The sequence below is a fragment of the Manihot esculenta genome, chromosome 11, assembly GCF_001659605.2.
Source record: "Manihot esculenta cultivar AM560-2 chromosome 11, M.esculenta_v8, whole genome shotgun sequence".
Taxonomy (NCBI): Eukaryota; Viridiplantae; Streptophyta; class Magnoliopsida; order Malpighiales; family Euphorbiaceae; genus Manihot; species Manihot esculenta.
This window is the reverse complement of record NC_035171.2, coordinates 3,682,639-3,704,423: the sequence shown is the minus strand read 5'-3', so window position 1 is coordinate 3,704,423 and position 21,785 is coordinate 3,682,639. Positions and strand designations below refer to the sequence as shown.

Below are 21,785 nucleotides of genomic sequence, written 5' to 3'. Positions count from 1 at the left end.
AAATAATAAAGAAAAATATTTAGGGTGTGCATTTGCCCAAAATGAAAGAAAACAAAAAATTTTGGATAGTCGTCTTAATGAGTGGATGCTAATAGTAATACATTTGATGATGAAAGGTGACATTTCAACTAACATTCTTGTCTGAGCTTTGCCACAGAATAGTTAGCTTTAAATTAAGATAAGATCCAATTGAAATTATCATATGTTTTGAGTGTATAACTGAACAACTATATTTATTTATATTATTATTTTCTTTCCATATCAATCCAAATCTTTCATTTAGAATGTCTAGATTCAATTTTCGTCCTGATAAAAGTACATTGTATTTAATTCAAATCGAAAAATATTAATCGAATTGAATTAATTTAAAAGTTTAGTTCGATTTTTTATTTATTTTAGTTTGATTTAATTTTTAATTTTAAAAATTTTAATTATTTTGATTCAGTTCAGTTTTGATCAGAAAAAAAATAAAAAATATCGAATCAAACCGATTAGTGATAATAATATATTATTTTTAATAATATAAAAAATTAGATTATATTAAAGTTAAAATATTACAATTAAATTTTAAAATATTAAAAATAAAATATAAAAAATAAAAAATTTATTAAAAATTTAAACTGATTAAATCGAATCAAATCGAATCACACTGATTCAATTCAATTTAATTTCTGATTAAAATTGATTCGATTTGATTTTTATAAATATCAAAATTTTAATTTTCGATTTACTCGATTCAATTTGATTTAATTTTAAATTAAACCAATCAAATATTCATTTTCATTTCTTATAGATCAATTTTTTTTCCTTAAAATGATCTTCTCCTAGTTAATTGTGCCTATAATTATGTAGATCAACTTAATAATTAATTGTATTTATTTTTTTTAAATGGAATAATTAATTATATTATTAAGTAGTTTTTTTTAATTTATTTAACAAATTATTAATTAATTGTTTTGTATTTAATTATTAATAATTTTAGTAAGTTTATGTATTTAAAAGTTATAATTTTAGTTTAAGTGTTTAATAAGTTAATTTTAAAAGGATAAATATATCTTTACTTATTTTAAAACCAAAATTACCAATAAATTTAATTTAATGATATAAATATTATTTTTATAATTTTAAAATGTTAAATTTCAATTTCAATTTCAATAAAAAAAAATAAAAGTTAAATAAAAAAGAAAGTTTACCTTGCAACCTACCATCGTTGATAAAAGAATAAAATTATTGTAGAAGGCATTGAATCTCGCACCTCTAAATTGATTTTTTTAACAGTGTATTTGAAAACTTATGAGATATTCAAATTTAGTTTAACTTATTTGACTAAAAGTTTTTATTTGAAAATTTACGAATTTTAATTTAAAAATATTATTAGTTTGAACTATAATTAAATATATTATAAAATTAAAATTTATATTAGAAGAATTTTGTATAATAACTTAGTTAAAATTGATTAAATAATTTTTAAATTTACTTTTTTTTTATGTCTTTTACGATGTGAGACGTCAAAAAATAGTTTTGATATTAATAATTTAAATATTTTTTTTTAATTTTAAATTATTTAATAGATTTTGAGCTGATAATATCAACTTTATATTTTTTTCATCTCTGTCGGTGGCAGATCATCACGTGTGTTTTTAAAAGTATTCATTAATTGGAAAAAAATAAATTATATTTTAATTTTTAAATTTTAATATAATTAATAGATTAATTTTTAAAATTAAATATTAAATTTTTTTATAATTAATCTATTTAAATTAAAGATAATTTTATTAATAAATTAGTCGAGAGATAATAAATATTTTAAATACTTAAAATATTTTTATGAATATTTAAATTCTTATCAATATAGATGAAATATGTTATATTATATGAATTATATTTTAATCTCTAAATAAATTAAATAAACTCTATTATTTTTAAAATTGATATTTTTAAATTTGTTTATATTAAAAAGTCTAAAATTACAATTTTTTTATTTATTATAGATATTAGTTCAAAGTTAATGGGATCAAACGTATAAAAATATAATTTTTTTAAAAAATGCTTTTTATAAAATTTTATAATCTATTTTAAGTTATTTGATATTATTTAAAAATAGCTGAAATTATAAATATTTTCTAAAAAGTTACAAAGTTATAAATGAAATATTTTCACGAATGAAAATCGAAGGACAAACAGTATTAAAAATTAGTTAAATAAGATAAACCATATAAAAATTAATGAGAACTTAAATAATCTTTCAAATAAAAGAATAAAATCGTTTAAATTTTAACAGATGAAAAAAATATGGAATAATAAAAATATATTCACATTTTTAATTAAAAAATAAATGAAATGATTAGAGTTTGAATACACTAATTATAAAAGAATTTAAATGTTAAATTTTAAAAACATAAAAATTAATTTATTAATTATATTAAAATTTAAAAATTAAAATATAATTTATCTATTTAAAAGGAATAATAAAAATATTTTTATTCTTTTAATGATAAAAATGAATTTAAAGATGTCTCAGTTGGACGAATATCTAATTTAGATGAATTAATTATAAAATAATTTAAATATTTAAATTTAAAAACAATAGAGATGAATATGAAATCATAAACCCCTTTGATTTTTATCTATTATAAAACAGAAAATATTAAAACTCAAATGATTTTAATTCTCATGTGGAAATTTATTTATTTATTTATTTCCTACATATATATCATCATTTAAATTGGTTTAAAATTTATTATTTATATTTATAAAAAAAATAATTATAAGTGTCTAATGCATTATTTTTATACGTGTTGCTTCTGAGTCACGTAAACACTTCCTAAGAATCAGCCACCAATTTGCATGATCATGTATAAAATAGTTTATTATGAAGTTTAATATTTTTTTTTCCTTTATTTATTCACAGAATGCTTCCTCATGTAATGGATGTAGTCAATTATTTTAATAATATTTTAATATATTTTTTAAAATTAGTGAATTAATTATTGAATTTTTTAAATAATAATTTTTTTTAAAAAATTTAAAATAGATAATATTATGCGAAGAAGTCAGATAGACAGCTGTGGAAGGTGGAACAAATCCCAGAAGAAACGTTTTACACGAAAGACAATTTATTGTCTAATAATGACATTAACACCCAGAAAAGGAGACAATCAAAGTTCACTGAGAGAGAGAGAGAGAGAGAGAGAGAGGAGTTAGTGACGTGGCACCCACCGCATGTCAGGCGCATTGGCACAGGAGGAGGAGGGAATTATGAATCCTAGAGTTGATATGTGGATTGTTATAAAGTGAGGCTTTGTACTCGTGGCGTGTCTGATAATTCAGAAGTGGATGAATTCCGCCGAGTTCCATTTGTAGCCAACACTTAGTGAGTGTTCAATTTTTAACTCAAATGAAACACAACTCTAGCTAACAATTGGGTTGTTTTCATTTTTGAGTCTGTTTCACTTCTGGGTTTCATCTCAAATTTGAAATAAGTTGGTATTAGTGTGAGAGAGAGGAGGGTGGAAGGAGTTTTGATGGCTGGGTTTGGATCACAATGGAATAGTTTGAGTTTGAGGTCAGTAGGAGCAATTTTTATCTGCTCTCTAGTTGTAGCATCCATGACTATTGTAGCCGAGGCAAGATTGAAACAGGAAGGTTCACGTGATAATGAGAATGAAGAGACTGAATCTGATATCTTGATGAGAGTACTCAAGTTCTTGTGGCAAAAAGGCCAATTGGGTTATACACATGTTTGGCCTGTAAGTCTACTGCTAATTCCTTGGGCACTTTCTGTTTTTCTCTTTTTGTTTATATCTTGCTTATTTTATGAGTAGCTGCTTAGAAAATGTAGGAGAAGCAAACAAAATATTGTCTCAAATCCCTCAATTTCATAATTTGGGATTTCAGATATACCAAACTTTTAATGAAGTAGGCCAAATTTTTTTGTTTGTGGTTAAAGATTTGTAACATTTGAGAATGAGTATTGTTTGTGACATTGGATTCACAGGAAATGAAATTTGGCTGGCAAATTGTGGTGGGTAGCGTAATTGGATTCTTTGGAGCAGCATTTGGGAGCGTGGGAGGTGTTGGTGGGGGTGGTATTTTTGTTCCCATGCTCACCTTGATTATTGGGTTTGACGAAAAATCATCTACTGCAATATCAAAGTGTGAGAGAATTTTAAGTTTATTCCTGATTCAAGATGCTTAGGATGTCAAACGAAAGAAAAAAAAAGTCAATACACTAGAGATCTCCAGCTTAATTCAAAATTGTGATTAAGACTTTTGAAATTATTACAGCTTTTCTGTTTATTCATGTCTTTAAAAGCTAGGATTTTTTTCGGTCATTTCAGATGAGCAGACATCATGTTTGTTTTATTGGCCTTTGTTCCCCAATTTTCTATCTTTTAGTTCTTGATTGGTTATATACTCTTGGAATATTGGTAACCCAAGTTAAGTACAAAATGTTCCCTGTTTGGAACACTTTTTTCTTTTCTTTCTTTCTGTATACCTCTTAAACTCCATCTAAAAGACCTGTAATGTTGAGGACCCCTGTCTGCTAGTTGACATTTACTGTTCCATGAAAGCATTCTAATGGAATTGATTGGGCATTTTTTTTTCTTTTTTTTTTTCCAGGTATGATTACGGGTGCAGCAGCTTCAACAGTTTACTATAATTTAAAGCTTAGGCATCCGACACTTGATTTGCCCATAATCGACTATGATTTGGCACTGTTGTTCCAACCAATGCTGGTGCTGGGAATCAGCATTGGTGTTGCTTTCAATGTGATTTTTGCTGACTGGATGATCACAGTTCTTCTAATTATTCTTTTTTTAGGTAGCAATTCTTTGGATTGGCCATTTCTTTTGCTATTTTGCTTCTAACAGAGGCAGAGGTTTATTAGGAAACACCCCCCACCAAGAACTTAATAATTTATTTTATTTTCCCCCACCCAATATATATATATATAAACATTAAAATAATAATACTGTTGATTTATTTTGGTAAATTCTTGTGTAATTTCACTCAAAATTCACAACCATATCATAATAAAAGTTCTACTTAAAGTATTTTAAATCTAAAGTTTACTGCATTTTGCTCCTTTCTAATTTTTCTACACTTATTGGATAAAATATTTCATAACAATTTCTTCTGACATGAAAATAATGTGAACAATGAAAGATTAGATTGTAGCTCATATGTGTTTTCAATTTGGCTCACCAGACATATAATCCAAACTCTGCTACTGCTTCTAGGACAACCTTGTTGCTAATGTGCCATTGTTTGCAGGAACATCAACGAAGGCTTTCTTCAAAGGAGTAGAAACATGGAAAAAGGAAACTATAATAAAAAAGATGGTGAAGTATTCTCTTTATTTTAGATGAAATAGGTAAATCCTGTTTCAAGTTAATTTCTCCAATACTGTGTCTCACATATTTCTGTTTTTTTCAGGAGGCAGCTAGACAATTGGCTCCAAATGGTAAGTTGATAAAATGATACATCTAACTTTATTGTTTATTCTTTTGACAACTTGGATATGTTATGTATCTTTTCTTTTTTTCAGACTAATTTGCTCTTTTATCAGGTGATGGTAGTGCAGACGTGGAATACAAACCTCTTCCTGGAGGCCCAAGGAACGTTGCAGGAACAGAATCTAATGAGTCTAAAAGAGAAGAGGTCTGTATGCTGATATGTTCTGCCTTTATTTCAATAAGTTATACAATTTTTATTTTTGGACAAAAATGAGTTTTAGTTTTTGGAACTGACTTCAATAACCATTTCAGGTTTCTGTTCTTGAGAATGTTCAATGGAAGGAACTTGGAATTCTCTTTGCTGTCTGGTTGATTATCCTTGCATTGGAGATTACCAAGGTCTTACTCAACATCTGGTTATTCTATAAAAGAACATTGTCTTGGGCTTAACTCATGAGCCAGACTAATGATAAAACATTTTCTTGTTGGCTGCAGAATTATACCACCACTTGTTCAGTGGCATATTGGGTTTGCAATCTATTGCAGGTACCTTGATTATGATAAATATTAAGTACCTAGAATCACAATTGAGCATTGAAGGCACTGTCAGGACAAGTTATGAGGTTGGTGAATTTTATAACGTCAAACTGATTCCGATTTTTTCTTGCTTTTCAGATTCCAGTTGCTCTTGGAGTTTCTTCATATCAGGCTGTTAACTTATACAAAGGAAAGAGGAAGATAGCATCGAAAGGCGAGGCGGGCACAGATTTTAAAGTACACCAGCTGGTTCTTTATTGTTGCTGTGGAGTACTGGCTGGAATGGTTGGTGGGCTGCTTGGTCTTGGTGGAGGATTCATTTTGGGACCACTTTTTCTGGAGTTGGGAGTCCCCCCACAGGTATATTTCATACTTGGATGTTCCATTGTTTCTGGATTCATTTGGCGCTTGATGGTCGGCATTTGTGGAATGGCTCTGTGAACATCCATTTGGATTAACAGGACAGATCGTCTTTCAGTGAAGGAAAATTCAAGAGATAACTGGAACTTGTCATTTTAAGACCGAGTAAATTCTATAAATCTTGACTCCATGGCTGATCTTAATATCTTGAAATTATTCATGTAGGTGTCAAGTGCCACAGCCACATTTGCCATGACATTTTCTGCATCCATGTCTGTCATAGAGTATTATCTCTTGAAACGTTTTCCAGTTCCATATGGTGAGTCATTTAGCCACACTCAAGAACTCTCCATTTCCTCTGTCTTCAGGATTCTTTGCATATGTATTCATTGTGGTTTACTTTTATGCAGCATTATACTTTGTCGCGGTGGCAACCATTGCAGCCTTCGTAGGACAGCATGTAGTAAGAAGGATTATCAGAATATTAGGGAGAGCATCTATAATAATCTTCATTCTGTCATTCACAATATTCGTCAGTGCAGTATCGCTAGGTATATGTCATTATAACATGCAGTTCTATGTTTTTTCTTTTTTGTTTGATGAGATTGGAAGCTTGTTTTCTTTTGTTTTTTCTTTTTTTAATTTTTACTTTTTTAATATTTTCTTTTGTTTTTCCTTTCTAACCAGGTGGAGTTGGTATAGCAAGCATGATAGTAAAGATTGAAAACCATGAATACATGGGATTTGAGAACATTTGTTCGTATGAAGCGTAGTGTCGATCTTCAGTTGTATCAGTAGCTTTGGCATTTCAATTTTCTCATTGTGTCACTGAATCTTATGATTTTGAATTTTTTATCAATAAAAAAAAACTCTTAGAATTGATAAACATTTCCATGTGCTTCAATTTTAAAATCCAACCTTAATCTCTAACAAACAGTAAAATACTGCTAATAGTGTGATGCTACCTTATTCAAATCTCCAACCTTTCTCCAATAGTTGAGAAGTCAATCTGATTTTAAACTAAATTGCAGATCATAACAAGTAGGTTTTGTCACAAAAGGTTTGAGATCTTTAGCATGCCCTTGGACACCGAAATTGTCTGACATATGTGAGATTGTGGATCATACTAGCTTTGCCAAAGCCTTCATGAGGGAAATGTCCACTTCCCATTTGAGTCAATGTATGACTACCATTTGATCGTAGATTGGTTATTTCTCCACCCCAAATTAGATTGGTTGCATTTTTAGGTAGACTTATTAAGATGGAATTTGGCCAATAACCTACTTCTATATCATCCATGTATAGCCACCAATTTACATTTTGCATGTCCTGTTAAGAAAAACATGATTGCTACAAATGCGAATTACCTTGTAAATAGATATCTTTAAGCTATATTGCTTGCCACCATAGGTTGAGATTGGTGATAAAATTCCTCCCAGCAAAATTGTATTTGCAGTTTGTACAAAACCAGAAAAATCAAGAGTATAGCAACCTATTCCTCGTCAATCTCATCTTTTAATAAATGATCAAACTGTTAAACCTCTTAATTTAAACTTTTTAAATTCATCATTTACTTTATCATTCCATTACATTATTTTATTTTTTCCTTATTCTCTTCAAATAAATTTTTTTAATAAAAATTTTCTTCTTCTCTCTTCCATTTTAAATAATTCTCTTTTTTTTTTACTAGATATTTAATTTAAACAAATTTAAGATTTTCGTGGGATCGATACTCATTTCTCTATCTACAAAAATTATTTAATGAAAAACAAGATGGGAATAAGTTTAAATTGACCATTCCACGGCCGTCAAATTTCAACCTCAAGCCAACTACAACCAGGCTCCATCTTCACCCCTCGGTCCCTCATTAACTTCCGCACCTTGGCCACATCAACCCATCTGCCTGCTTCAGCATACATGTTCGACAACTGTAAATATGTTCCACCATGTTCAGGATTCAGCTCAAAGAGCCGCTCAGCAGCATTAATGCCGATATCCATGTTCCCGTGTATCCGAGAGCCAGCAAGAAGAGCCTTCCAAATAGGAGCACCAGGTTTCCAAGGCATTGACTCCATCACACTCTTTGCTTCTGAGAATTTTCCAGCTCTACATAACAAATCAATAACACGGGCATAATGATCTTCACCTGGGGTTATACCGTAAACAGAATACATTGAATTGAAATAATGGTGGCCTTTTTCAACTAAACCTGCATGGCTACAAGCAGAGAGTACTGTAAGAAAGGATATCCCATTGGGCAATATGCCTTCAGCCAACATCTCTTCAAAAAGTTCAATTGCTTGAATGCCATGGCCATGTTGCCCCAGTGCTGCAATCATGGCATTCCATGACACAAAATCAACACAAGGCATGGTAAGGAACATAGACTCCGCAGCTTCAACAACACCACATCTTGCATACAATGTTATGAGTGCATTTCCCGCTGCAAGACTTGAATCAAACCCAAACCTGATTAGTTGAGCGTGGAGCTGTCGACCATGCTCCAATGTTCCAAGCACAGCACAAGAAGTAATTGCTCCTGCAAATGTATAATCACATGGTTCAAAACCTAATATTTTCATCTGATTGAACAGCTTTAAACCTTCTTCCCCAAACCCTTTTTGAGCTAAGCCCGACATCATTACGGCCCACGTCAATACGTTTTTCTCAGGCATCTCCTCAAAAAAGGATTGAGCTTCATTTATCCGCCCAGCATTAACATAGCCAGATAAAATTGCATTCCATGATACAAGGTTTTTCATAGGCATGTAATTAAATATCTCTAGGGCCTCACCAACTCTACCACATTTCCAGTATAAAGTGATCAATGCATTATTCACGGGCAATGAAAAGTCAGGTGAAGGGTTGACCTCAGTTTTTAAAATGTAAGCTTGCAATTCCTTACCAAGCTGAAAGAAACCAGCATCTGCACAAACGCTAATAATACTAGTATATGTATATTCATCCGAACGCATTCCTGATAAGTACATCTTCCTAAACATCTCTAGTGCTTCTTTATATAAACCACGATGCACGTAGCCCGAAATCATCGCATTCCACGCCACCACCATTTCCTCACACATCCCACCCCCATAAAAAAACTCTCTTGCTGCGTCAAGATCATCATTCTTCATATACCCAGTAATAATAGTACTACATGACAACTCATCTCTCTCGAGCATCTCATCGAACAATTTCCGAGCTGCGCCCATTAATGACGACGACAACACAGACGGTGAGGATGCACACTTAACATAAGCATACATTAGCGCATTCAACACCGAAGTAACAAAACCCATCCCTGACTTCACCACCGCGCAATGCATCTGCTGGCAATGCCTTTCATTTTCAGCCACAAGCCCCAATGCACCAATAACGCTGGTAAATGTAAAATTATCAGGGCTAAAGTCATTTCTTCTCATGTCACGAAATAGTTCGATAGCCGCATGGCCGTCATTGTTGTGCGAGTAAGCAGTAATCATGGCGTTGTAGAAAACAGTGTCTCGCTCTTACATAGGCATGTAATTAAATATCTCTCGGGCCTCATCAACTCAACCACATTTCCAGTATAAAGTGATCAATGCATTATTCACGGGCAATGAAAAGTCAGGTGAAGGGTTGACCTCAGTTTTTAAAATGTAAGCATGCAATTCCTTACCAAGCTGAAAGAAACTAGCATTCGCACAAACGCTAATAACACTAGTATATGTATATTCATCCGAACGCATTCCTGATAAGTACATCTTCCTAAACATCTCTAGTGCTTCTTTATATAAACCACGATGCATGTAGCCCGAAATCATCGCATTCCACGCCACCACCATTTCCTCACACATCCCACCCCCATAAAATAACTCTCTTGCTGCGTCAAGATCATCATTCTTCATATACCCAGTAATAATAGTACTACATGACAACTCATCTCTCTCGAGAATCTCATCGAACAATTTCCGAGCTGCGCCCATTAATGACGACGACAACACAGACGGTGAGGATGCACACTTAACATAAGCATATATTAGCGCATTCAACACCGAAGTAACAAAACCCATCCTTGACTTCAACACCGCGCAATGCATCTGCTGGCAATGCCTTTCATTTTCAGCCACAAGCGCCAATGCACCAATAACACTGGTAAAGGTAACATTATCAGGGCTAAAGTAATTTCTTCTCATGTCACGAAATAGTTCGATAGCCGCATGGCCGTCATTATTGTGCGAGTACGCAGTAATCATGGCGGAGTAGAAAACAGTGTCTCGCATAGGTAACGGAGTTCCATTAAATATTTTTTTTGCAAGCTCTAAATCCCCAATGGCAGAATACGCAGAGATCAACGTCGATCTTGCAACAATGCCTGGCTGTGGAATTTCATCGAACAGGTGGCGGGCGTAAGCGAGTTTCGATGATTTGCTATAAATATTGATCAAACGGTTGAGGATGTGGCCACGTGGCTTGAACCCAGAAGCTATCATGTGGGCATGTACAGCACAGGCGAAGGAACAAGATATGGGACTTTGAAGGCAACATAATTGAAGGAGGGATGCGTAACGGTTTGCCCTGGCCTTGCTGCAGAAGGATCGACTTACCAAGAAAGGGAAAATTGAGAAGTTGGTAATGGAGAAGGTGAGACTATGGCAATATCTCATGGTGAAAAACGTACGACAACCGATGTTGCCGCCTATGGGATTAAGCTTTAGCAATGAACCTGCAGTCCCCTTTCACCGATCACACTCGCACATCAATGCCTGCGAACCTTTAAATAACAAAAACGCTAAATGCAGTGATTTTACATCATTTTCCTCCTGCTTTACCCAGAGTCTTTTTCTTCATCCAACAATATCATTGGCGTCGTACCTCTTCCTCCTCCTCTTCTTCTCCTTCTCAATTTCTAAGTTTCTATTTAGATTTTTGAATTTAGATATCATAATTTTTGTATTTTTCAACTAAGAAAAGATAGGTTCATTCTATCTAGGTGTTCTTCATTTCACGTTTTTAGTATGATTTTCTATTACTGAAACTAGATATTCTCATATAACATTCATACAACCTTTAAATAAATCATAGAAAGCTTTTAAATAAAACAAGTTAGAACAAATATACTTTTACAGAACATATAAGCCCTTAAAAACATATTAATAAAATTAATGGATGTATGAAACTAGGCATATTCAGAGGAGACTTGATAATTTCAGAGCACTCTTACTAGAGACAGAGAAGAACACAGAACAGCCTCCTATAATTTATGGATGTCCATGTTTTTGGACTTTAGTCTATGTTTCCAAGAGGAAACAAAGAAATAGAAAAAACACTGGTCAATCCTATGTTTCTAAATTAACCTCATGTTTTTATTTTATTATTTAAAGGAATTAATTTTAAAATCACTTTAATCATTTCTCGAGATATCAAAGTTGTGTATTAATTAAACTAATTCTTATTTTGATGGTTCTTGATATAATAAAAATCAATTAGATTCTTTAATTAATTTTAAAACCCTCACATATCCTTAATCAATTTCTTAAATCTAAGAATATGGATTTTAATTCTTAGTTTTTATCATTAATAATATATTAATTTAATTATTTAAAACAATACCTTGATTGGTCAAACACAAAATAAAATAATAAATCACAAGAAAAAAAAATCAAGTATCAAAAACCTCAATAAATTAATAGAAAATAGTACAAATCTAAGATTAAATATGGAATATTACATATTCAACAAGAAAACTACCCAATATTTATAGGAGAAATCTCAAAATAAAATAAAGGAAATATAAAATTAATAAAGGATAAGAAAAATCAAAGGGGAGAACTCCTCAAATGATGAAAATCCATACTAAGAGAGCTCCATTGGTGAAGTTGCAGCTATCCCCTCCCCTTTCTCCCAAAGAGATTCACATTGATGGTAAATAAAAAAATCTAATTTTATTTAAAGGAATTAAAAGTTTATATTTAATAATCGAAGATAATAAAATTTAATATATATGATGTTGTTTGTGTAAATATGTTAGTAAAAATATTTAAAATTTATTAATTATCTAAAATCTATTAAATTTTGATCTGAAAATATAAAAATTATGTAAGAAATAAAGAAACATAAACACTATTTTAATTAAATTAATTTAAAAACCTGTAATAGAATAAAAGATAAGAGGGAGTTTAATAATATTCAAATTAAAATTGAAGGAGTTTTAAAATAAAAATTAAAATTGAGCGAGTGAATTGAAAATATGATAAAATTGAGGGATAGTAAATAAAAATTACTGAGCGTAAGAAATTAAATAGAAATAGAAATAAGTTAGAGTTGAGTGATGTTATTGAAATATATTAAAGTTAAGAGATTACAGATCTTAAAATTGAGTAAGTATATATAAATGAAAATCACTTTAAATTGGGGTAGAAGTTTTGATTGAATGACATTTTAGTTTCAATCCCTAAAGAAATAATTTATATATTAATTTTTAAAATGATATTAGAAAATTATATTAAAAAATAATTTATTGTCAATCTTAAGAATTAAATTTTTTTACATTTTAACAATTTTTTATGGTATTCTTTTCTGGACTTGTCAAACTTTTTATATATTTTTCATGATTTATTTTAGGCATCATTACTTATTTATATTATCTCCAGAGTTGCTTTTTTGAATAAAATTAAATTCTAAATATATCGAAAATTGGAAATCAATTCTTGATTTGTCTGATTCCCGAAGATATAATTTATCTATAATTTTAAAATTTATATGAATGTGCGAAAATAGTAGAGTAGCAGTATTCAGTTCAAATTTAAAAAATTGATGGGAATTGAATTAATTTAAAAATTTGGTTCAGTTTTTTATTTATTTTGATTTGATTCGGTTTTTAATTTTAGAAATTTCAGTTATTTCAGTTTGATTTGATTTTGATTAGAAAAAAATTGAAAAAATCGAACCAAACCGATTAGTGATAATAATATATTTTTTTTCAATAATATAGAGAAATTAAATAACATTAAAATTAAAATATTTAATTAAATTTAAAGTACTAAAAGTAAAGTGTAAAAAATAAAAAAATTTATTAAAAATCAAAATCGATCAATCCGAATCGAATCGAATCGAATCAGACCGGTTCAGTTCGATTTGTTTTCTGATCAAAATCGGTTCAATTCGGTTTTCATAAATACTAAAATTTCGATTTTCAGTTTTCGATTCGCTTTGATTTTGAACCGAACCGACCGAATACTCACCCCTATAAGGAAGAGCTAATATTTAGCTTGCCAAAAATACCCCTAGTAATCCAAAATTATTACAATAAAAATTATATTTTAATTGGCTTATTGCAATTAATCTAATTAAAATTCTTACTCCTATATCAATTTAAATTCTATTTTTATTACAATTCTAAATAAATAAATAAATAATCTTTTTCTTGACTTTTATTTTTTTATTTGGTACTTTGATTTTTTGAAATAAAAATAAATTTTTTCTTTGAAAATAATTCACTCTTATAAAGTTATCAAAAATAAATATTTATAATATTAATAAATTTAGCATTATTTATTAAGAATTAAAATTATATGATATATAAATTTAAATAGAATTAATTGCAAAAAAAAATTTATAATTTTAATTTTATTGTTATTATATCATGTATTTTTTTGTCAATTAAATTCTGATTTTTTAAAGTTGTTTTAAATGCACCAATTGTTATCTGTGCCGTAAAAAATTAACAGAATTGTCACGTAACTCACCACGTCAATGTTATATCACAATGTTTTGTCAATAAAATTTAAAATTAATAGCAGAAAAAATAATGTACTTTATTTTTGTTGCAATTTCATCCTATATATTTTATTTTTTATCAATTAAACTTTATTCTTTTAATATCTAATTAAATATATTTTATCATTACTTATATAGTTAAAAACTTATAAAATTATCAAGTTATTTTTCTCATTATTAAATATATTTAAAAGTTACTATTTATATTATTTTTTTTATTTTTATTAATAATTTTATAATAATAATTTATCTTGATTTTATTTTATAAAAATCATTATCGATACTATTATTTTGAAAACGATACGTTAAGAAATAACCTCATTAAATATATTAATTATAAAATATTAAAAAATAATTTAAAATAATATTTAATATGATTCAACTTAAAAATATCAAAAATAATAAAATATTTTTTTTAAAATACTTTTTTTAATTATTCTTTTTAACTCTCAAGTATAATACTAATCTACCAATTTTTTTAAATTATACTAATATTTAGAGTGGATTTCAAAAAACTTAATAATATATAGATTAAGTATTTAGATTAAGTATTTGATTGTCTAACCTAATGTGGTTAAATGACTAAAAGAATATGTAATTCATCTGAAATCATTGATTTGAACCTCCATTCCTTCATCTTCTAAAAAAATATAATAGATAATTACAAAAAAATCCTATAATATTAATTTTGTTGCAATTCTGCCTTAAATTTTTAAATTATTATCAATTTTACCCTGAAATTTCTATTAGTTTTTAATGGTACAAGTAACAGTAGAATACAATTGGAGCAACTTTAAAAGGTTCTGAATTAATTAACAAAAAAAAGTATAGGGTGTAATTGTAATAAAATAAAAAAAATACAAGATTTTTTTGCCATCAACTCATTTAAATATGAAAGATAAATTATCTAATTAAATACTAATTTAATATAATTCAAATATAAATAATGAGATCTGGCGAGCCGTCCAAATGAGGACACAAAGGCAGGGTCTGATTTGCTGGTTGATCATCGATCTATGATCGGTCTGTTTGATCTCTCCATACTTAATTTTGAGGAGTGGGACATGTAAGATGAAGAAGACGGTGAAGAGTTTACCGGGAAAGTTTTTGGTAGAGACTCTCTGATGCTCAAGTTAGACATAGAAACTTAGTGGAATTAAGAGAAATAAAATAGAGAAGAGAAGTGAATGGTAGAAGGTTCTCCCTGTGTGACAACAAGAGAGAGAGATATGATCCCTTTTTCCAGAAGGAGAAATCCCCTTTTTAAGGTTAGTTCAGTATATAAATAACTCAAGATAAAATTGATACCCCTAGTGTCATGTCCCTTTCTGATGGGGCAAGAATGCTTTTGTGCAGGTATGTCACGCGGTACATTAATGATGTGCTACAGGACAATAAATGCGAGAATGGTTGGTTCGTACCCTCTGCACACGCACTTATGATCCCTGTGTTGTACCAAGGAGACGACTAGCTCGTAGGAGGTTGACATCCTTGCTCTGACATCATTAGGTCATGCTGGGTTCATATGACCTTCATTAGGTAATCATGAGTGGAGCTAGTAGCCACCTGAGCTGAATAACTTGGGACAAATGACTCAGTAACCATTTGTTTCACGTTCACTTTATCGGTTTCAGGCAAGATAAAGTAGAAAGTGTAAAAAAATAATAAACCCTCAAGTCTTTAAATTTTTGTTGGTCTATTCAAAAGTTCCTAAGAGTCTATTCTTTCAAAAGGGCAGTTTAATAACATATGATATTCTAATACTTTGTGCGCCTTGAAATTGAATTGAGGATCAATTTTATGTCTTGAGAAATACGCTTTAAATATGAAACTTGTTGAAGTGAACTTTAGTGAAATTAAGCTATTTTTGCTATCATCCTATTGCATGACAATTTGGTTCTTTATTTTAGACAAATTAAATTTTAGATTGTTTGAGGACAGAACTGTATTTTATTTTTTTTATTTGAATTTCTATGCTTGAGGATAAGTAAAGGTGCAAGTGTGGGGGAATCTGATGAGTTATAAAACTCACAACTTTTTCCTTATTAAATTCAATGATTTTGCTATAAATAATTAATTTTTACTTGAAATTTGATTTTAGACAGGTTTTTGAGCGGAAGTTAAGAAAAAGAACGAAAACAGGCTGAATTGAAAGATTTTCAGACTGGGGGGTTACAGCCTTGGGCAAGCCTGTAGGCCAAGGCGATTAACAGCTTCAGATTTCAAAAATGTCATCTCAGTCCGATTTTTTCAGCTGTATAAGGATAAAATCAGTTTCAAATTGGATCAAATACAATCAGATTAGGATAGGGATTAGATAGAAGTAGTAGAGTTTATTTTAAATTATTAAATTTTATCTTTTTGTTGAGAGAAAAACCTATATAAAAGCTTCCCAAGAATTAAACCAAAATATCATATTTTTTCCCTCTCTCCCTCCTCTTCTCTTTAAGCTACCCCCCTCTTCTTCTTCTTTTCTTTAGTTTTTTTTTTTTTTTTTTTTTGCAATTTTATTATGACCCTTAGAGGCTAAACAATTATTTTCAGTTGAAGATTAATCCAAATTGATTTTTTTTCAAGTTATGAGATTATGTACTTAAATTCTCTTCATCTTATTTCTATTTTTATTAATTTCTGTTTTCAAGAAACACCACATCCATTGTTGTCCTATTAGGAATTTATGGGCCCATTAAATTTTTTAGAAAGACAACATATTGCTAATTAATTCAATTAAATCTGTAATTATTTAATTGAATTAATAACAAGTAGCAATTAGTATATTCGTTTATATTAAGGAATTAGTAGATTTAATTTAAACAATTTGCATGTTATTATTGATCAAGTTTGGGTTCTTCTCTCTGTTCACTAATTAAATCTAAATGCGCGTTGAGGTTGTTAGTTAAAATGGAATTAATTTAAGCGCAAAGTATATTAATTTAGTTATAAGGAAAAATTGATGGGATTCGCGTGTTTGACCACTATAACCAAACAATAGATAATAAAATGAATTATTTTTCTAATCAATGATCAACTGCCAAGCTCCTCAATTTGATTACCTTCAGCTGAATTTAATTTAATTATTTGTTTCACTATCTTAATTGCATTGTTTGTTTTTCTTTTAAATTTTTTTTTGCTTGTCGAAGGCAAAATCAATTTCTTCAAACAAAACTTCCCTTCTTCTCTCTTTTTGTTTTAAACTATTATTCTTATTCAACTAGTCATCTAAACTAAAAAGAGTTAAGGTCTCTGTGGGATCGCTACTCACTTAACCTATCTACAAATTCATATTGAATCCAGGAAAGGGAGATAAGTTTTAATTGACGGATTCGACACCCGTCAAATTTTAGCGCCGTTGCCGGGAATGTTTAATAGTTTGTTTTTATTTTTATGACCAGGTCTGAAAATAGCAGAATTCAATTTGATCAAAAAATCAAGACTGCAAAAAGTTTGAGAAAAGCAATCAAGTTGCAAAAACATGCCAATTTGGGAGCCTCTCAACCATTTGCCCGATCCCCTTTGTGCACCGAAGACACCTCGTCTGAATACCAACCGAGTCTCCAATTGACACTAACCGAAGAGACACAATGGCCGCAGCTGCTGCCGCTGAAGAACAACCCCTTTGCATCACTTACCCAGTGTTGAATGCACCTTTGGAATTGCAAATATGTATGATTCACATGTTACCAAAATTCTAAGGTTTGGAGAATGAAGACCCCCATTGTCATCTAAAAGAGTTTTATGTGGCTTGTTCAAATATGAGACCACAAGGTACAACTGACGAGCAAACAAGGTTAGTAACTTTTTCTTTTACTTTGATTGAATCCGCTAAGGATTGACTCTACTATTTGCCCCCAGGTTCAATCACCACTTAGACACAAATTAGAGACTTATTCTTAGAAAGGTTTTTTCAGTAACTAAAACATTATCTATAAGAAAGAAAATAAGTGGAATCAAACAAAGAAAAATAAAACTCTACATGAATAATGGAAACATTATAAGAAATCAATTGCAAGTTGTCCAAAACATGGAATCACTCCAAAACAGCTCAACCTTCACTTCTATGAAGAACTTTTGCCATTAGAAAGGAGAATAATATATGCTACTAGTGGAGGAGCCATTACAGAAATGGAACCTAAAGAAGGTGAAACTTTAATCTCCAAATTGGCTGCCAACTCTAAACAATATGGCTGAGATGAGGATATTCCTAGGAATGCGAATGAAGTAAGTATTGCATCTTTAGATTCTAAAATTTCACAACTTACCATTGCAATCCAATAATTGGCAGCAGTATAATGTACGAACTTGTGGTATTTGCAAATAAGTCGACCATCCCATAAATATGTGTCCTACCCTTTAGGAAGATGTGAAACAGGTTTATAACATTGAAGGATTCAATGGACAACAAAGAAAGTATAACCTATTTTCAAGCACTCATAATCCAGGGTGGAGAGATAATCCAAACTTTAGCTATGGGAATAAACAACAGAACTTTTAGCCAAGAACCAACTATCAAGCTGCAAAATCAGGTATGTCTTTAGAAGACATTGTTCAATCCCTTGCTAATAACACTCTTGTTTTCCAACAAGAAACAAAATCGAGCATATATAATTTGAAAAATCAAGTGAACTAACTTGCTACATCAATGAGCAAGCTAGAATCTCAAGGAAAACTGTCCTCCCAAACCGTGCCAAATCCAAAATAGAATGCAAGTACAATTACGCTACAAAATGGGAAGGAGTTGGAATCTGCCAGTTCGAAGAGGCTTGTCCAAGGCAGTACGAAAAATCTGAATGCAGAAACAAAAATAGAAATTCCAGTAGAGAATCAGCCTAAAAAATTAAAGGTAGAACAGCCCTCAATTCAGATAATACATCCTCATTTTCCTAAAAGATTTGCTCAATCAAAAAGAGAAAAGGAAGAAAAATAGATCTTGGAGATTTTTCGTAAAGTCCAAGTAAACATACCCCTTCTTGAAATCATAAAGCAAATATCCAGGTATGCGAAATTTCTAAAAGACCTTTGCATTAATAAAAGAAAATTGTATGGGCACGAAAAGATTAAAGTAGGGGAGAATGTATCAGTTGTACTTCAAAGAAAGTTTTCACAAAAATATAAAGATAAAGGCATGTTTGCAATATCATGTAAATTTGAAAATCTTGAAGTCAAGAAGGCAATGTGTGATTTAGGAGCTTCCATAAATGTTATGCCTCTGTCAATTTATTTGTCTTTGGATGCAGGTCCTTTGAAACAAACAGAAATCACACTCCAACTCGCCGATAGATCAATAGTTTATCTTAAAGGCGTATTAGAGGATATTTTGGTCCAAGTGGGAAAACTAATTTTCCCAGCTGACTTCTTTGTCTTAGACATGGAAGATGACAGTTCATTCAACTCTACAGATTTATTACTATGAAAACCATTCCTTAGCATAGCTAGAACGAAGATCGACGTGCATGAAGGCACACTCACAATTGAGTTTGATGGAGAAGAGGTAAAATTTAATATTTACGATGCAATGAAGTATTCTGATGATAATTTTTCTCTTTGAAGCATAGACATTGTTAATCCTCTCACTCAAGAAGCACTTGGATTAAGCAAGGAAGACAAGTTAGAAGTAGTTTTAACAAAAAACTTGACAATGGACTGCCTTGACAATAGCACATCGCAACTCAGTGAAGAAATCATAGAAACAGTCCACTCATTGGACATTTTGAGCCATAAGACACCAAAACTTGAGTTGAAAACACTTACAACTCATTTGAAATATGCATTTTGGGAAGTAATAACATACTTCCAACCATAATCTCCTATAAGATGAATTCTTTAAAAGCAAAGAAGTTGATTTGGGTGCCAAATGAATATGAAGATGGAAGTGGATGAAGCTTAACATGCCACTGAAGTCTAGCCTAAGACAATACACAAGGGCGCTGCTTAGGAGGCAACCTAGGGTTACAGGCTTGCCCAAGCCTGTACAGTCACCAGTGAGTTTCTTTTTAATTTTCATTTTTTAAAATTTATTTATCTGTTATTTTCTACCTTGGAGCAGATTAGACCTTCTGAACAATTCTAGACTCTATAAGACCTTTTATGACCTTCAATAGTTATTTGGGTGGTAAGTTATTATTTTTGAAACTACTCTAAAGGAAGGTAAATTCTATTTTACTTGCTGTTATGTAAAAAAATAATAATAATAAATAATACAAACTTAACTCTATTTTCCTTTTTCTCTTCATCACTTTTTCTTTTTCTTCCCCGAGAGCCTCTCCCTTCTCTCGTCTCTCTGCATCAACAGGTCCACCACCCATAGCGAGGACCACCCAACCCGACGCCACCACCGCCCAGCCTGAAGCCCGCTCCTCCTTGTGCCGCCGCTGCGCTTCATCAACGATGCCAGCAGCCTTAGCGACTGAATCACGTATGCTTAGCAAATCCATAGCTGCGTCATCCATGCCGTCCGTTGAGCCACCAGTGCTGTCTTCGGCGCCCTCTCCGCCGACCGTGAGAAAGAGACAGATGTGATCACAGGTAAAGAGGAAGACCCCTGTTCATGAACTGCCCAGTGATGATGAGGAAGAAGAATGGGAGGCAAAACTCGAGGTTCTGAGGCAACTCCAGGTCCTATTATTCCACCACGATCACACTTATTTCGAACAGAGGACAAGTCAGCGTTAGCAACCTTAGTAGCACCTCCAGAATTGAGGCAAAAATGCACCACATTAATGCAAAGTTAAATGCCATCCTCTCTCACTTGGGGTTACCCATATCCCAACCACCACCAACCTGAGTTTTCGGCGACTTACTCCACAGGAAAGTTCTATTTGATTCACTTTTGCTGATTTATTTGTGAACTTCTCTCGTTGCTTGAATTTTTCCACATTGAGGATAATGTGAGGAGTAAGTGTTAGGGGGGGAGGGGAGAGAAGTGATTGGGATAGAAGTGCTTTTTGTGATTGGTTGATGGGTTGATGCACATATATATTTCTAATATTTATGCTATGTCTAGAAATTTTTTTTTTGCTATTTTTGTTGTTTCTGCTAGAGGCATATCCAAGCTTGTAAAATTTTTTGTATTTCTCAGCAGTTTCTCATCACTTGCACTTGTTGAATTATTTCTGAGATTTAATTTTTTTGATGTCCAGTATTAATTTTATTTATAAAAGAAAATAAAAAATAAAATTTTTTTTCATAGAATTCAAGTTCTTATGCCATTTGTATGCTAGCTTAAATAGACTAAATTCACCATTATTCATTTTGTTAGTTTTATTTTTAAAACTTGTTTTAAAAGCTCATAAAGTATGGTCCTTATTTAAATAATTAATAATGAATGCATTTTCTTTTAAATGAGTTGTTGCCCTTTGTTGAGAATGATTTAAAGGGCATTATCTAAACCATATGATTATGTGAAAATTAAGGGGTGAAAAAAAAGAGCAAAACTAAAAAAAAAATCAGAAATTAATGCACTCCTATGACCCATTCCTCTAGTTATTGGATTATTTTGTTACCAACCCGATGGTCCAAGTAGTGCTACACTTGGTAACCCCTTAAGGTGATTCCGTATGAAAAAATTGGTGTTTGGGAGAGTATCACTCCTTTTGACTCATTTAAAACTCATCCTATGCCTTTTAATTAGGTAACCATGAGTGGAGCTAATAGCCACCTGAGCTGAATAACCTG

The 21,785-nt window shown here is 30.9% G+C and overlaps 2 protein-coding genes across 2 annotated transcripts; one reads left to right on the top strand and one right to left on the bottom strand.

Annotated features, from left to right (window-relative positions):
• Positions 1-3,158: 3,158 nt before the first annotated feature.
• Positions 3,159-7,244, top strand: LOC110625474 (sulfite exporter TauE/SafE family protein 3). The gene is made up of 12 exons (XM_021771075.2): positions 3,159-3,749; positions 3,998-4,157; positions 4,624-4,824; positions 5,278-5,345; positions 5,440-5,467; positions 5,573-5,664; positions 5,772-5,858; positions 5,955-6,005; positions 6,135-6,356; positions 6,582-6,675; positions 6,767-6,907; positions 7,044-7,244. Exons 1-12 carry the CDS (start codon positions 3,525-3,527, stop codon positions 7,127-7,129), a joined length of 1,455 nt encoding a protein of 484 aa, XP_021626767.1. The 5' UTR covers positions 3,159-3,524; the 3' UTR covers positions 7,130-7,244.
• An 840-nt stretch (positions 7,245-8,084) lies between these two features.
• LOC110626308 (pentatricopeptide repeat-containing protein At1g25360) lies at positions 8,085-11,685 on the bottom strand. Its single transcript, XM_021772131.2, has 2 exons — positions 10,607-11,685; positions 8,085-9,862 (listed from the first exon to the last, which is right to left on the bottom strand). The coding sequence occupies exons 1-2, from the start codon at positions 11,000-11,002 to the stop codon at positions 8,165-8,167; spliced, it is 2,094 nt and encodes a 697-aa protein (XP_021627823.1). The 5' UTR covers positions 11,003-11,685; the 3' UTR covers positions 8,085-8,164.
• Positions 11,686-21,785: the final 10,100 nt, after the last annotated feature.

Coding starts and splice junctions, on each gene's coding strand:
- LOC110625474 (XM_021771075.2), top strand. CDS start 3,525: ATGGCTGGGTTTGGATCACAATGGAATAGTTTGAGTTTGAGGTCAGTA. Junction 5,665..5,771: donor ATGAGTCTAAAAGAGAAGAG/GTCTGTATGCTG, acceptor TAACCATTTCAG/GTTTCTGTTCTTGAGAATGT. Junction 6,676..6,766: donor ACGTTTTCCAGTTCCATATG/GTGAGTCATTTA, acceptor ACTTTTATGCAG/CATTATACTTTGTCGCGGTG.
- LOC110626308 (XM_021772131.2), bottom strand. CDS start 11,002: ATGAGATATTGCCATAGTCTCACCTTCTCCATTACCAACTTCTCAATT. Junction 9,863..10,606: donor CGTTACCTATGCGAGACACT/GTTTTCTACTCC, acceptor CCTATGTAAGAG/CGAGACACTGTTTTCTACAA.